The following is a 13439-nucleotide window of genomic DNA, read 5'->3' as shown; positions in this document are numbered from 1 at the left end:
AACTACAATCGATGTGTAAGTCTCCCTCACATAGGTATCCAAGTTCTTCGGGCTAGGGAACCCATGTTGGAGAGGCGTGTGAAACCATGGGGTTGGAAGTCTTTGGCGTTACTAAGCGCTGCCAAGTGGCTCTTCACAAGTGGTGGTACCAGACAAGAAAAAGTTGCCTCTGTGGCAAATCTTTAATAAGCCCCTCCTGCCCTCCTAGGTTTCCTTGTCTCACTCATTGCACTCAAACATGTTCTCTTTCTTCGGTCCTTCCACAAATACTGACCAGGTAGAACAGCTTGCTGGAGGGTGACCGATAGTCCGCTCCAGAGCTGGGAAAGGTCTGCACTGTGGCACAGAGACTGGGGACGGAGTGGGGAGTGAAAGAAGAGCTCTTTCTGAGGGGGATGAATAGCACTTGTGGCTAATTTAGTGCAAGAGATGAGGGAGATTTACAGTGATTCTGACAGGGCTGGCTGGGGAGGTGCTCAACTGTGTGAGATATGACAGTCCCTCGGACAGCAAGGAGATCAAACCAGTCCATCCTAAAGGAAATCAACCCTGACTACTCTTTGGAAAGACTGATGATGAAGCTCCAATACTTTGGCCACCTGATACAAAGAGCCAACTCACTGGAAAAGACTCTGATGCTGGGAAAGATTGAGGGCAGAAGGAGAAGGGGGCAACAGAGGATGAGATGGTTGGATGGCATCTCCTATTCGATAGACATGAACTTGGGCAAACTCTGGGAGATGGTGAGGGACAGGGAAGCCTGGCATGCTGCAGTCCACGGGGTCATGGACACGCTTTGGTGACTGAACAACAATAAATGAAAGCCAGAAGAACAGCCATTCTTGAGAATGTAGATGCCATAGAGTCAAAGGTAACTAGGTGACCTCTAACATAGGAGGTCTCATAAAAAGCCTTGCAGGAGGGTGCGGGAGAGGAAAGGGAGGCTGCGTGATCGGCTACTCATCTGGGCAGTATGATGGTGAAGGGCGGAAGGCGAGGTAACGACGGGGAGACGGGAGTCAGGGTGTGGAGTAGGATGCCTTCCTCCCACGGAGGGGACTTCATTGTGGGTGTCTGGAGAGAAACAGCAGGTGGGAGAGAGGGACAGATGCGGGCAAGTGTGAGCAGATATGCTCAACGGGAAGGTTAGTGCTCAGCAAAGACCTATGAACTCTGAAGTAGGGACCACGGCATGATTTCTTTATCTTCTATGTAGCAACTGGAAGAAGACCAGAGCAAATTTTACATCTGATAGAGGATATCATAATAATGAAGAACTAATATTATTTACTGTGTGACAGGCCTTGGGCTAAGTATTTTATTAAAGTAACTCATTTATCCTCAAAACAACTCCCAAAGTAGGCAACTATTTCTGTCCCTACTTTATAAATGAGGACAGTGAGGCAAAGAGTAGTTAAATGTTTCCAAGGTCACACAGCTGTTAAGTGGTGGAGCTCATATTCAAACCAACACAGCTGGTTTGTGAATGGCTACACCTTCTCTTGTTTTTCAATATGCCATTATCGCTGGTCACTCATTAAGCCTAAATATCCTCATCAAATAAGTGCAATTATATACATCCCTCATATTTTTGACGGCCGTGTAGTCAAAGAACTCACATTTCAAGTTCTTACCTGCAAAAATCAGATGGGAAGACATAAAGGACTTCATCTTTGGTGATTAACGGGTGAAAAGTGTCTCCATCTGTTCCATTGATCATATTGCACTCATCTGCTGTCCACCAGTCAAGCGACCTGTCACAGGGAAACAAGAAAGAGTCCAGATAGTCACACTGGATTTTAGGCTATTTTTAAAGATATATTTATCTATTTATGTATTTTTGGCTTTGTCGGGTCTTAGCTGTGGTACAAGGACCCTTTGTTGCGGCATGTTGGCTCTCTAGTGGTGCACGGGCTTAGTAGCTCTGTAGCATGTGGGGTCCTAGTTCCCAGACCAGGGATCAAACACACAGCCCCTGTATTGGAAGGAGGATTCCTAACCACTGGACCACCAGCAGAGTCACTAAGCTTTTTTTTTTTAATGGTCTGACTTTTCAAGACCTAACTGGGAGCTGGCTACCCACAGAACCTTGTTCACACGCAGACTAGGGTGACATTGGTTGGAAATTGGATCAAGAGGGGGAAAAGCAGGGCCCTGATTTCCAAATATCAATTCTGACAGAGAAAACAGTCAAACATCCTTCTTCCCTTCCTTCAAAACTGAGGGTCTCCTGTAAAGGTTTAGAGATATCCACGTGCTTTAAGCAGTGATCCAATTTGCCATTCACAACAGCCGTGTTCACAGCCAGCCCACAGTCAGATGAACTCTGGACAGACATGTTCAGGAAGATAATATTCACGATAGATCATTAACTGTCTCCCCTCCAAACAGCTCTCTGATCCAAAATTAACAGAAGACTTCTCTTGGGTCACAAGAAAGTTTAATTTTGAATTGATTTTAGACTCACTAAGAGCACAGTTGAGATAGCAGGTTTTTAAAAATTAATTCCTTGAATAATGGTATAAAATGCAAAAGATAGGAAGGAATGGGCAAAAAACAGGAATTCTTCCAACTTCTGGTCAAGGTGAAATTCTAAATTCATGTATTAAGGGTCTCTTCCAAGTAAAATCACAGAGCAGTGGTTGATAAACCATAAAAGGGAACAGTTAAAAGGTCTATACTCTACTCAAGCACAAACATCTTTTTTGACAATGAAAGGTGACAAATGCCAAGTAGTGAGAAGGCTAAAGCTGCTGGCCTACTGGGCTGCAGGTATGGAAGCCAAGAGAAAGATCTGCAAGTCTGGATTCTGAGGTTGGTGAGGATTAAAGGTGGTCCATCAAGGGCTTGAAATCAGGATCTAGGGCAGGGATTTTTTCTGCTCAGCAAGAAAGGCTGAAGAAAGCAAAGCTGAGTCGCAGGGAGGCAGAAAGCCCCAGGCACCTTTTAACCAGAATCTGGGCCAAGATGCCTGCTGATTTTTTGGCGAGATCTGTGATGTTGTTCAGTCACTAAGTCGTGTCTGCCTATTTCCAATCCCATGGACTGCAGCACACCAGGCTTCTCTGTCCTTCACTCTCTCCCAGAGTTTGCTCAAACTCATGTCCAATGAGTCGGTGCTAGTATCTAACTTTTTCATGCTCTGCATAATTGTGAGGTGGAGGTCCACCATGTATACTGGTTTGGGGGGTTACTGGGTGGACTACTGCATACCTGCTACCTAGGGAGAGGTGAGAGGATGGATGGAGAGTTGGATGGATGAGCAGGTGGATAGATAACAGACTTACCAATGAAAATAATTCTGCAAGTTAACATTTTTTTAATGAAAGCAACTTATGCTAAGAAATAGGCAACAAAATCAACAATGATAAGATGAATTCACTTTTGAAGAAATTAAATTAATTGAACAATCTGGTTAATAAATAGGCTGTTTAGTATCCTCAAAGAGACAAACGAAAGAACAGCATCCTTCAGAAAGAACAGCATCCTTCAAAAGAACAGCAAACTACTAACAAATAAAAAGGGAAGAATAAAATAAGTCTTCAGTTCAGTTCAGTTGCTCAGTTGTGTCCAACTCTTTGTGACCCCATGAACAGCAGCATACCAGGCCTCCCTTTCCATCACCAACTCCCAGAGTCCACTCAAATCCATGTCCATTAAGTCGGTGATGCCATCCAACCACCTCATCCTCTGTCGTCCCCTTCTCCTCCTGCCCTCAATCTTTCCCAGCATCAGGGTCTTTTCAAATGAGTCAGCTCTTCACATCAGGTGGCCAAAGTACTGGAGTTTCAGTTTCAACATCAGTCCTTCCAATGAACACCCAGGACTGATCTCCTTTAGGATGGACTGGTTGGATCTCCTTGTAGTCCAAGGGACTCTCAAGAGTCTTCTCTAGAGAGACCCAAAGAATAAAAAGTAGAAATCTTCAGAATAGAAACAGTTTCTGAAAGAAAAACTCTCTACTGGGATAAACACTAGACTGTACATAGTTGGAAAGAACAGGCTAAATGAAATATTACTTCAAAGAATTTACACAGATATAATCTTAGGAAGATTAAAAATGAAAGGATCAAGACATAGAGACTATATCAAGAGGCTTCAATAAACATTTAGTGGGAGTTTGGGGGAGGGTAGTAAGAATAGAGTGAATAACAGAGAGGCAATAATTTAAGATATAATTGTTGAAAGTTTTCCAAATTTTAAGAAAGATAGAAGGCCTTAGATTTAAAGTATGCTCCAAGGGCTGAACAGAATAAAATAAATTCAAATTTGGATTATGTTGTAGTAAAACTGCAATAAAGTCAAGGAAAAAGATAATCAAAAGTAAATGGAGTAGTATCTTCATAATTTTGAACTGTCAAACTAGAATTCTATACCAAACTAAAATCATTAAAAGCTGAATGTGAAATAAAGATATTTTTAAATATGCACAGTCTAAGAAATTTTACCACCCACAGATCCTTACTGAAACAACTACTAATAGAGAGTTTCCAAACCTAGTATAGTCAAGCTTCGGTTTTTCCAATAGTCATGTATGGATGTGAGAGTTGAACCATAAAGAAGGATGACTGTGGAAGAATTGAGGCTTTTGAGTTGTGGTGATGGAGAAGACTCTTGAGAGTCCCAAGGAGATCAAACCAGTCAATCCTAAAAGAAATCTACCCTGAATATTCACTGGAAGGACTGATGCTGAAGTTGAAGCTCCATTACTTTGGCCAACTGATGTGAAGAGCCAACTCATCAGAAAAGAGCCTGATGCTAGGAAAGATTGAAGGCAGGAGAAGGAGACAACATAGGATGAGATGGTTGGATGGCATCAATGACTCAATGGACATGAGCTTGAGCAAGCTCTGGGAAATGATGAAGGACAAGGAAACCTGTGGTGCTGCAGTCCATGGAGTTGCAAAAAGTCAGACACAACTTATCAACTCAACAATAACGAACAACCCAGTAACATTTTGAGCCTGATATATGGATGTGAGTGTTGGATTACAGAGAAAGCTGAGTGCCGAAGAATTGACACTTTTGAACTGTGGTGTTGGAGAAGACTCTTAAGAGTCCTTTGGACTGCAAGGAGATCCAACCAGTCCATCCTAAAGGAAATCAGTCCTGGGTGTTCATTGGAAAGACTGATGCTAAAGCTGAAACTCCAATACTTTGGCCACCTCATGCGAAGAGTTGACTCACTGGAAAAGACCCTGATGCTGGGAAAGAGTAAGGGCAGGAGGAGAAGGGGACGACAGAGGATGAGATGGTTGGATGGCATCACCGACTTAATGGACATGGATTTGGGTGGACTCTGGGAGTTGGTGATGGACAGGGAGGCCTGGCGTGCTGTAGTCATGGGGTCGCAAAGAGTCGGACATGACTGAGCGACTCAACTGAACTAAACTGACAGAATTCTCTGTAGGGGACTGTCTTGTACACTGCAGGATGTTTAGCGGCATCCCAGGTCTCTACCCAGTAGATGCCAGTAGCGACCTCCAATTGTGATGATATGTGTCCAGACATCACCCAGTGTCCTCTGGGGAGCAAAACTGCCCTGTTTGAGAACCACTGTACTAATGATCTTCAGCAATAAAAAAAACTAAACCCAAAGGGAAGATGTGAGAAGAAAAATACTAACAAATTAATAAAATATATTGGTATTTTAATTTACTATAAATATAATGAACTTTAAAGTTATATTTGGCTTCCTAAAAAGGTGAAACAAGTTGTAGACAAGAATAACACAGAAGCTGTGCTAAGAAATGGGTAAAGATATTGTTTCATTGGAAGAAGAAAGATAATAGCTAACTTATGATTCTGTTAGGAAAAAAAAAACTATTAAGTATAATCTAAGGGTAGAATCGGATAAGGTGATGGCACCCCACTCCAGTACTCTTGCCTGGAAACTCCCATGGACAGAGTAGCCTGGTAGGCTGCAGTCCATGGGGTCGCTAAGAGTCGGGCAGGACTGAGCAACTTCACTTTCACTTTTCACTTTCCTGCATTGGAGAAGGAAATGGCAACCCACTCCAGTGTTCTTGCCTGGAGAATCCCAGGGACGGCAGAGCCTGGTGGGCTGCCATCTCTGGGGTCGCACAGAGTTGGACATGACTCAGGCGACTTAGCAGCAGCAGCAGCAGCAAGGATAGAATAGACATAACCAGCTAAGGGTGAAAAAGAATGTCGAAATAAGTGTAAATATATGAAATAATATATCAATATATGGTAATTGTATCAGTAGTTACAACACATATAGGCAAGAATACTGGAGTGGGTTGCCATTTCCTTCTCCAGGGGATCTTCCCAACCCAGGGATCGAACCCAGGCCTCCCACATTGCAGGCAGATGCTTTAACCTCTTGAGCCACCAGGGAAGCCCCCATAGAAGGATTAAACTCTATTAAAAGACTGAAAAGAAAACAACAGATTGGCTTTAAAACAAAATCCAGCTATATTATGCTGCTGCTGCTAAGTCGCTACAGTCGTGTCCGACTCTGTGCGACCCCATAGACGGCAGCCCACCAGGCTCCCCCGTCCCTAGGATTCTCCAGGCAAGAACACTGGAGTGGGTTGCCATTTCCTTCTCCAATGCAGGAAAGTGAAAAGTGAAAGTGAAGTCGTGTCTGACTCTGAGCGACCCCATGGACTGCAGCCCACCAGGCTCCTCCGTCCATGGGATTTTCTAGGCAAGAGTACTGGAGTGGACTGCCATTGCCTTCTCAAGCTATATTATGTTCACAAGTAAATTTCTCTGTTAGCCTAGTACCCAGTCATCTAGTTATGCCTCCAAAGGCAACACTGTTGCCAGTTTCTTATATTCTTTCAGGGTTCTTACATCCTTGGGAATGAGTATGTGTATGCATATGTAAATATATGTGTATGCACCTGGATATATGTGTTATAACAAATTTAAAAAAATTTTTTCAATTTAAAAAGCTTTTGCTTTATAGAAAATTGTAAAGATAATATTCCACACCAGTTTTCTTGCCTGTATTTCTGGGAAGCTTTAAAGTAAATTTAATATTCAAGAAGAAAATTCCTCTTACCACAGTCCCTGAATAATTAGCCTCCTTTTTCTTGAAGATTTCTAATTTCTATGACCTAAAAAAATTATTTTGCTTTATGTGTGACTTAATTGCAAGTTGCCTCAGTTACTTTTTGGAGAAATTTGGTTTTGGAGGTAGTTTGTTTATAAATTATAAATGTGAAATAATTTTGAAATTCTATAGCAATGAACTGAAATGTATTTCACCATAAAAGAAAGATACACAAACAATGCACAATCACTAAATTAAAAAAAGAATCTCTTTCCTTCCCCCAAAACAGGCAGCAATTTGAAAAATATTTGCCCAGCAGCCACACATCACTCAATGTGGGTTCGACCCCCGGGTCAGGAAGATCCCTTGGAGGAGGAAATGGCAACCCACTCCAGTACTATAGCCTGGGAAATCCCATGGACAGAGGACAGCCCATGGGGCTGCAATAGAGTGGGACATGACCGAGCGACTAAACAACAACAAACAGTAACGAGTGGAAGAGTGAACCTTTTCACCGGCTTGTGATTCATGCTTTAACCGTGAGAAACCTACATATCATTCTATGGTAATTGTATACTAATACTAATACTTGTATACTAATACTAATACTTTAGTATTTAATCTGTGGAGTACTTAGCCCAATCCTGATTTACAAAATAATAATTTTACATGTTTAGACTGTATTATTTATATTATAGGATATTTTGCATAATTATAGATTTTTAATTGCTATATTTTTTACCCAAAAATGATTGTGCTAATTTTTTTAAAAAATAAAGCAGAAGTGGACATTCAATTTAAATGAAAATTGAAAAAATAATTATACTGATAAACCATTAGACTTACGTTTTCCCATTCCATTCCACAATCTTGGAAAAGTTAAGGTAATTGTCTTCTCCAGTTAGAAAAACATAGTCTCCATCATTAGTCCCATTTTTCTGAAAATAGGTGAATATGGTTATTTAAGACAACTGTGATGGTTCATTTTATGTGTTAACTTGGCTAGGCTACGGTGCCTAGTTGTTTGGCCAAACAATACTCCAGATGTTGCTATATATTGTAGATGTGATCAGTTCAGCTTTAGTAAAGGAGATTACTGTTGATAATGTGTGTAGTCTCATTTAATCAGCTGAAAGCTTTAAAAGCAAAATCTGAGGTTTCCCGGAGGAAAAAGAATTCTCTCCTCAAGACTACAGCATAGAAATCCTGCCTGAGTTTCCAGCCTGCTAGCCTGTCCCATGGATTTCAGACTTGCCACTTGGCAGCCCCCACAATCATATAAGCCAATTCCTTAATCCTCGGTTTGCTGGAAGTTCATCTGGGTTTTTCCATAATATCCTAGGGGAAAAGCAAAATGAACTTTCTGGCCAACCCAACATAAATCCCTCAATAAATACACAAATCTCTACTGATTCTGTTTTTCTAGAGAACCCTAAATGATACAGTAACTAGCACACTGAATCTTTATGAAACTGCCCTAGTGGAACCTACATGCCTCATGAGACTGAACCAGAACTAGGGAATAGAATGACTATTTGTTAAATCCCATATTGGCCATATTATTACTTTATGGTTTTAAAAAGTATGAGCCCAATTAAACAATGGACAGAGAATTGAAGAGACACTTCTCCAGAGAAATCATCCAAATAACCAATAAAAACATGAAAAGATGCTCAATATTATCAGTTATTAGAAAAATGCAAATCAAAACCACAATGAGATACAACTTCATATCCATGAGGATGGCAATTTTTAAAAAAAGGAAAAGACCAAGTGTTGGTGAAGATGTGGAGAAACTAGAGCCTTTCTACACTGATGGTGTGAATGTAAAATGTGGCAGTTGCTATGGAAAACAGTTTGTCAGCTAGTCAAAAAGTTATACATAATGTTGCCATAAGACTCCAAAATTCCACTTCTATAATATACCCAAGAGAATTCTACTCCAAAATCTATATCTAATGGCCATACAAAAACCTGTATACAAATGTTCATAGCAGCATTATTCTTAATTGCCAAAAGTATAAATAAATCAAATATACATCAACTGAAGAATGGATAAACAAAGTGTGGTATATCCATACAACAGAGTATTACTCAGCCATGAAAAAGAATGAAGTGCTGATATATGCTACAACATGGGTGTGAAATCATTTATATGATTTCATATAAATTCCATTCCATTTATATGTATGTCCACAATGAAGTGAAGTCACTCAGTCGTGTCCGACTCTTTGCGACCCAATGGACTGTAGCCCACCAGGCTCCTCCACCCATGGGATTCTCCATGCAAGAGTACTGGAGTGGGTTGCCATTGCTTTCTCCAGGGGATCTTCCCGACCCCGGGATCGAACCCACAATAGGCATATCTATACATAGAGAGAATAGATTCAAGTTACCAGGAACTGGTGGGAATGAGGAATGGAAGAGACTAACAGTCTGTGGGTTTTGGGGCAGGTGATGAAAATGTTCTGGAATTACACAGTGGTGGCAGTTGCACAACTGTGTGAATATAATAAAAGCCACTGAACTGTACACTTTTCAATGCAGAATTTTATGTTAAGTGAATTATATCTCAATTAAAAAATAAAAAAAGCATAAATCCAGGACCAGGACCTGACTATACTTGAATAGAAGAAAGTGACATTAATATAATTCCATTCTTCAACCAAAATTTTCTTGAGTTGTATATTCGTTCCAGGTTACACTTCTTAATGACACAGATACTCTGTACATTCTTACAAATTCTTCACCTGGAATGGAGTTTTGGTTTCCCAGAAATAGCATGCATTACTCTGAAACATTAAATGTTTAACCACTTAGCTTAGACCACATTTGAGTTAAGTGGAGGACTTTAAGAAGCAATATACACTTTTTTATTTTTTAGTATTTTGGTCTGTTTCTTCTTCGTCTTTTTTCTACAGAAAATTTATTTATAGAACTTATACGTACATATATATGTAATATACATATGTATAGCATATGCTACACACAATTTTTATACATATATACAATTTCTTTAGTTATGTGTATAACATATTTCCTGTATTATTAAAAGTTCTTCCTAGGTTTAACAACTTAATGACTTCATATTAGGTGGAAATAATTTAACCACTTTCTTATTACTGAATAGTTAAAAAATTTTTGCTACTATGAATAATGTATGTGTATCTTTATGATTAAAAACTTTTCTGTGCTTTTATTTTCTAAATAGACCACTGAAGGTGGTATTGTTAGATAAGAGAACATTACTTTTTTAAAGCTTTTGAAAGTTGCTCAAGATCACTCAGTGGAAAGAGCAAGATACATCAATTTACATTCCTCAGATGCCTTTTGTTAAACTTTGCTTATTGGGTCAACAAAAAAAAAGGGGTTCTTATTTCTTTTTGCATTTCTGTATTCAGTGAGGTTGAATTCTTTTTTCATTCAATCATTTGCCTTAAAAAAATTCATACCCTTTGTGAATTCTCTTTTCAATTTTTTTTTTTTTTTTGCCTACTTGGGTTCTTTTTGTCACAATATTATTTCACCAACTATGTCAATATGTCAACATTGTCCACATACATAATAGTCACATTGTGTTCCACATATGAAATTTTACATGACTTTAAGATATGAGAAGGGAGCATATCTGTTTGAGAGCAACAATGTGAACATACAATAAACGTAGAAGCATACTCACACAAAAGAATGTTGAACCACCAAGTTTTAAAAAGACACGTGTGTTACTTCTTGCAGTCCTCCACCTAACTCAAATGTAGGCTAAGCGAAGTGATTAGCATTTAAATATTTCAGTCACTCAAATATTTCAGTCACTCAAAGAGTTCTCCCCAACTGTTAGTGGCCTAAGAGTCAGACACAGAATATCAATGCTTCCTTGTTACTCACTAGAACTTTTCTTGTTTGAAGACAAATAGGAATAAATAGGTTTTGTGTTACTGCAGTAGGGATGTGGGTTGGATACAAGAAACATATTACTGCAGGAGGTGGAGAAATGTTCTGAGAATAAGACATCATTCATACTGCTAGCATAAAACATGCATAATCCATCCATGCAATAGGACCTCTCAAAGATACTTCCCAGCCACCATCATTTTATATAATACATCAAGCACTGGGAGGTGCTTAAACTCTTTTATGCCAAGGAAAACAGAGGTACCTTAAAATCAACAGGTACAGATATCCTGACTGGCTTTCCAGTACGCAACTAAGAGACACCCAGCCAGGTCTCTTGCTCTCAGGAGCTGTCTTGCTCTCACACTGTCTGTATCACCTCTTCCGACTCTCACATTCTGTCCCACCATTTAAAGATGAAACAACCAAATCATTTGATTGTTTCATCATTAAAGTCTTTGAAGGAAAAAATGTTCGATGGCCTTAACTAAGGTTTTCTTCTTTAGTCACAAGGTGCAGTGGAGCAGGTGGAATGGTCTACGGGATCAGAGGGATATGTGGTATATATCACTGGGATTAAGGAAAGACTGGAGGCCAGGCTCAGACAGGTGCAGAGCAGTAGGTGCCAGCAAAGTACACAAGCCCACGGTCTGTCCCAGTCTTGAATGAATGGCAGCCTAAGTGTGGACCTCTGTAATGCTGGCGATAGTCAGTATTTGGCTAGAGCAGATAAAAAACTGAACAAAAAACACCTTTGCCTTTTTAAAAACAACAGTAGAGAGAGTTTATTTGGAAACACATACCTCCAAAATGGAAACATATACCAGCCGTTCATATTATTAGTAATTCAGGGTCTTCTTTTCTGACTGAGTCACAGAAAAGAAAAAACCGGTTCCGGATGTATGTGTTGCAATTTACAGTTTGCAAAGCACTTCTGTGGACTCTCATTTTGGCTATTTCAAACAAGCTTTGAAGTGTGGATACCTTTAGTCTCAAGTTACAAATGATGAAACCGAGGTTCAGAGAAGTCCCTTGGTTATTAAACAGTCAGGACGTGGATCCAGACCCTCTGAGTCGATGTCTCATGCTCTTTTCCTGAATGTGGGAAATCCTTGCCAGGTACTAATCCAACTGAGCAATGCTAGGGTTTTTCACTAATGAGGTTTTATAGAGTTACAGTGGAGGCAGAGAAAGAAGAAAAAATAAAGTAAATCAACACATTCTTCCTGTGGGAAAGCAAAAGTACCAATTTCTTAAATCAGCCTGTAAATGTGAATTACATTTTTAACAGGTATTTAAGGATATTAGTTGTAAGTCTGAGGCATGCATGCTCAGTTGCCTCAATCATGTCTGCCTCTTTGTGACCCCATGGACTATAGCCCACCAGGCTCCTCTGTCTCCAGGATTCTCCAGGCAAGAATACTGGAGTGGGTTGCCATGACCTCCTCCAGGGGATCTTCCTGACCCAGGGATCAAACCCACATGTCTTATGTCTCCTGCATTGGCAGGTGGGCTCTTTACCACTAGCGCCACCTGGGAAGCCCCATAAGTCTGATGAGGTCAGTGTAAAAACAAAAAGCAAGCTATACAACAAAAATTATCAGAGAAATACTGAGGTGTGAGGAATAGAATCTACTTGGCAGATGGGTGGTAGCCTTTGTATCTCTCTGTAGGGAGTTTCCCTGAAATTATTTCTAGACAGGAGTTTAGTCACAACTTAACAAGAAATCAGCGCTTCCTCTGGTCCCATGGAAGCTGGGCTCCTGTCAGATGGAACCTTCCAGGGAACATCGACTGAGTCTGCTTGCCCAGAGTGAAGGATTAAGGTTGGTGGGACCCTAGTCCTAGGACCCTCCTCCTCTCGTGACGGTAATGTCTAAAAGTTGTTTACCATTTTGTTTGAATAGTTTTTAAGTGTTATATATCCCTGACAGCACAGGGGCTGTGTTACCACCATTTACCAACTGAAATGCTAAGAGATTACAGGATGAGGTGATATTCTTCAGTAGTTAGAGCCAGAGAATAACCACAAATTTAAAGATGGGGAAATTAATCACAATTACATATCCTGCCCTGAACTCACCCTCTCTTCCTGAGTTTAAGTTTGTCATTTATCAACCTTTCAACTATCCATTTCACTCAAGTGTTTTTTTTTGGGGGGGGCAGGAGGATACAGACTTTAATTGCTTTTAGGTGGCACTAGCAGTAAAGAATCCACTTGCCAATGCAGATGTGAGACACACGGGTTCAATCCCTGGGTGGGGAAGATCCCCAGGAGAACAGAATGGCAACCCACTCCAGTATTCTTGCCTGGAGAATTCCATGGACAGAGGAGCCTGGAGGGCTACAGTCCATGGGGTTGCCATGAGCTGGACAGGACTGAGCAACTAACATTTTCACTTTCAATTTTAGTTTATTTCAAGCTCGAGCAGTTAATAACATATACTTCAAATAATAATTACTTGAATGCTGATATTTTTGGTTTGCTCAGTTGTGTCCGTCTCTTTGCAACTCCATGGACTAC

General features: G+C 40.3%; 1 protein-coding gene across 1 annotated transcript in view; it reads right to left on the bottom strand.

Annotated features, from left to right (window-relative positions):
- Window positions 1-13439, bottom strand: part of SCARB2 (scavenger receptor class B member 2) — an 82679-nt gene that overhangs the window by 20101 nt on the left and 49139 nt on the right. The window contains exons 5-6 of the mRNA XM_086405306.1: window positions 7871-7962; window positions 1635-1754 (exon numbers count right to left, since the gene is read on the bottom strand). Coding sequence (XP_086261432.1) covers window positions 1635-1754; window positions 7871-7962 — 212 coding nt within the window. The remainder of the gene's footprint in view (window positions 1-1634; window positions 1755-7870; window positions 7963-13439) is intronic.

The sequence above is a fragment of the Bos grunniens genome, chromosome 6 (assembly GCF_055505025.1).
Source record: "Bos grunniens cultivar Pamir isolate PY7600 chromosome 6, Bosgru_T2T1.0, whole genome shotgun sequence".
Classification (NCBI taxonomy): Eukaryota; Metazoa; Chordata; class Mammalia; order Artiodactyla; family Bovidae; genus Bos; species Bos grunniens.
The sequence above is the reverse complement of the archived record's forward strand: the minus strand, read 5'-3'. Positions and strand labels throughout refer to the sequence as shown.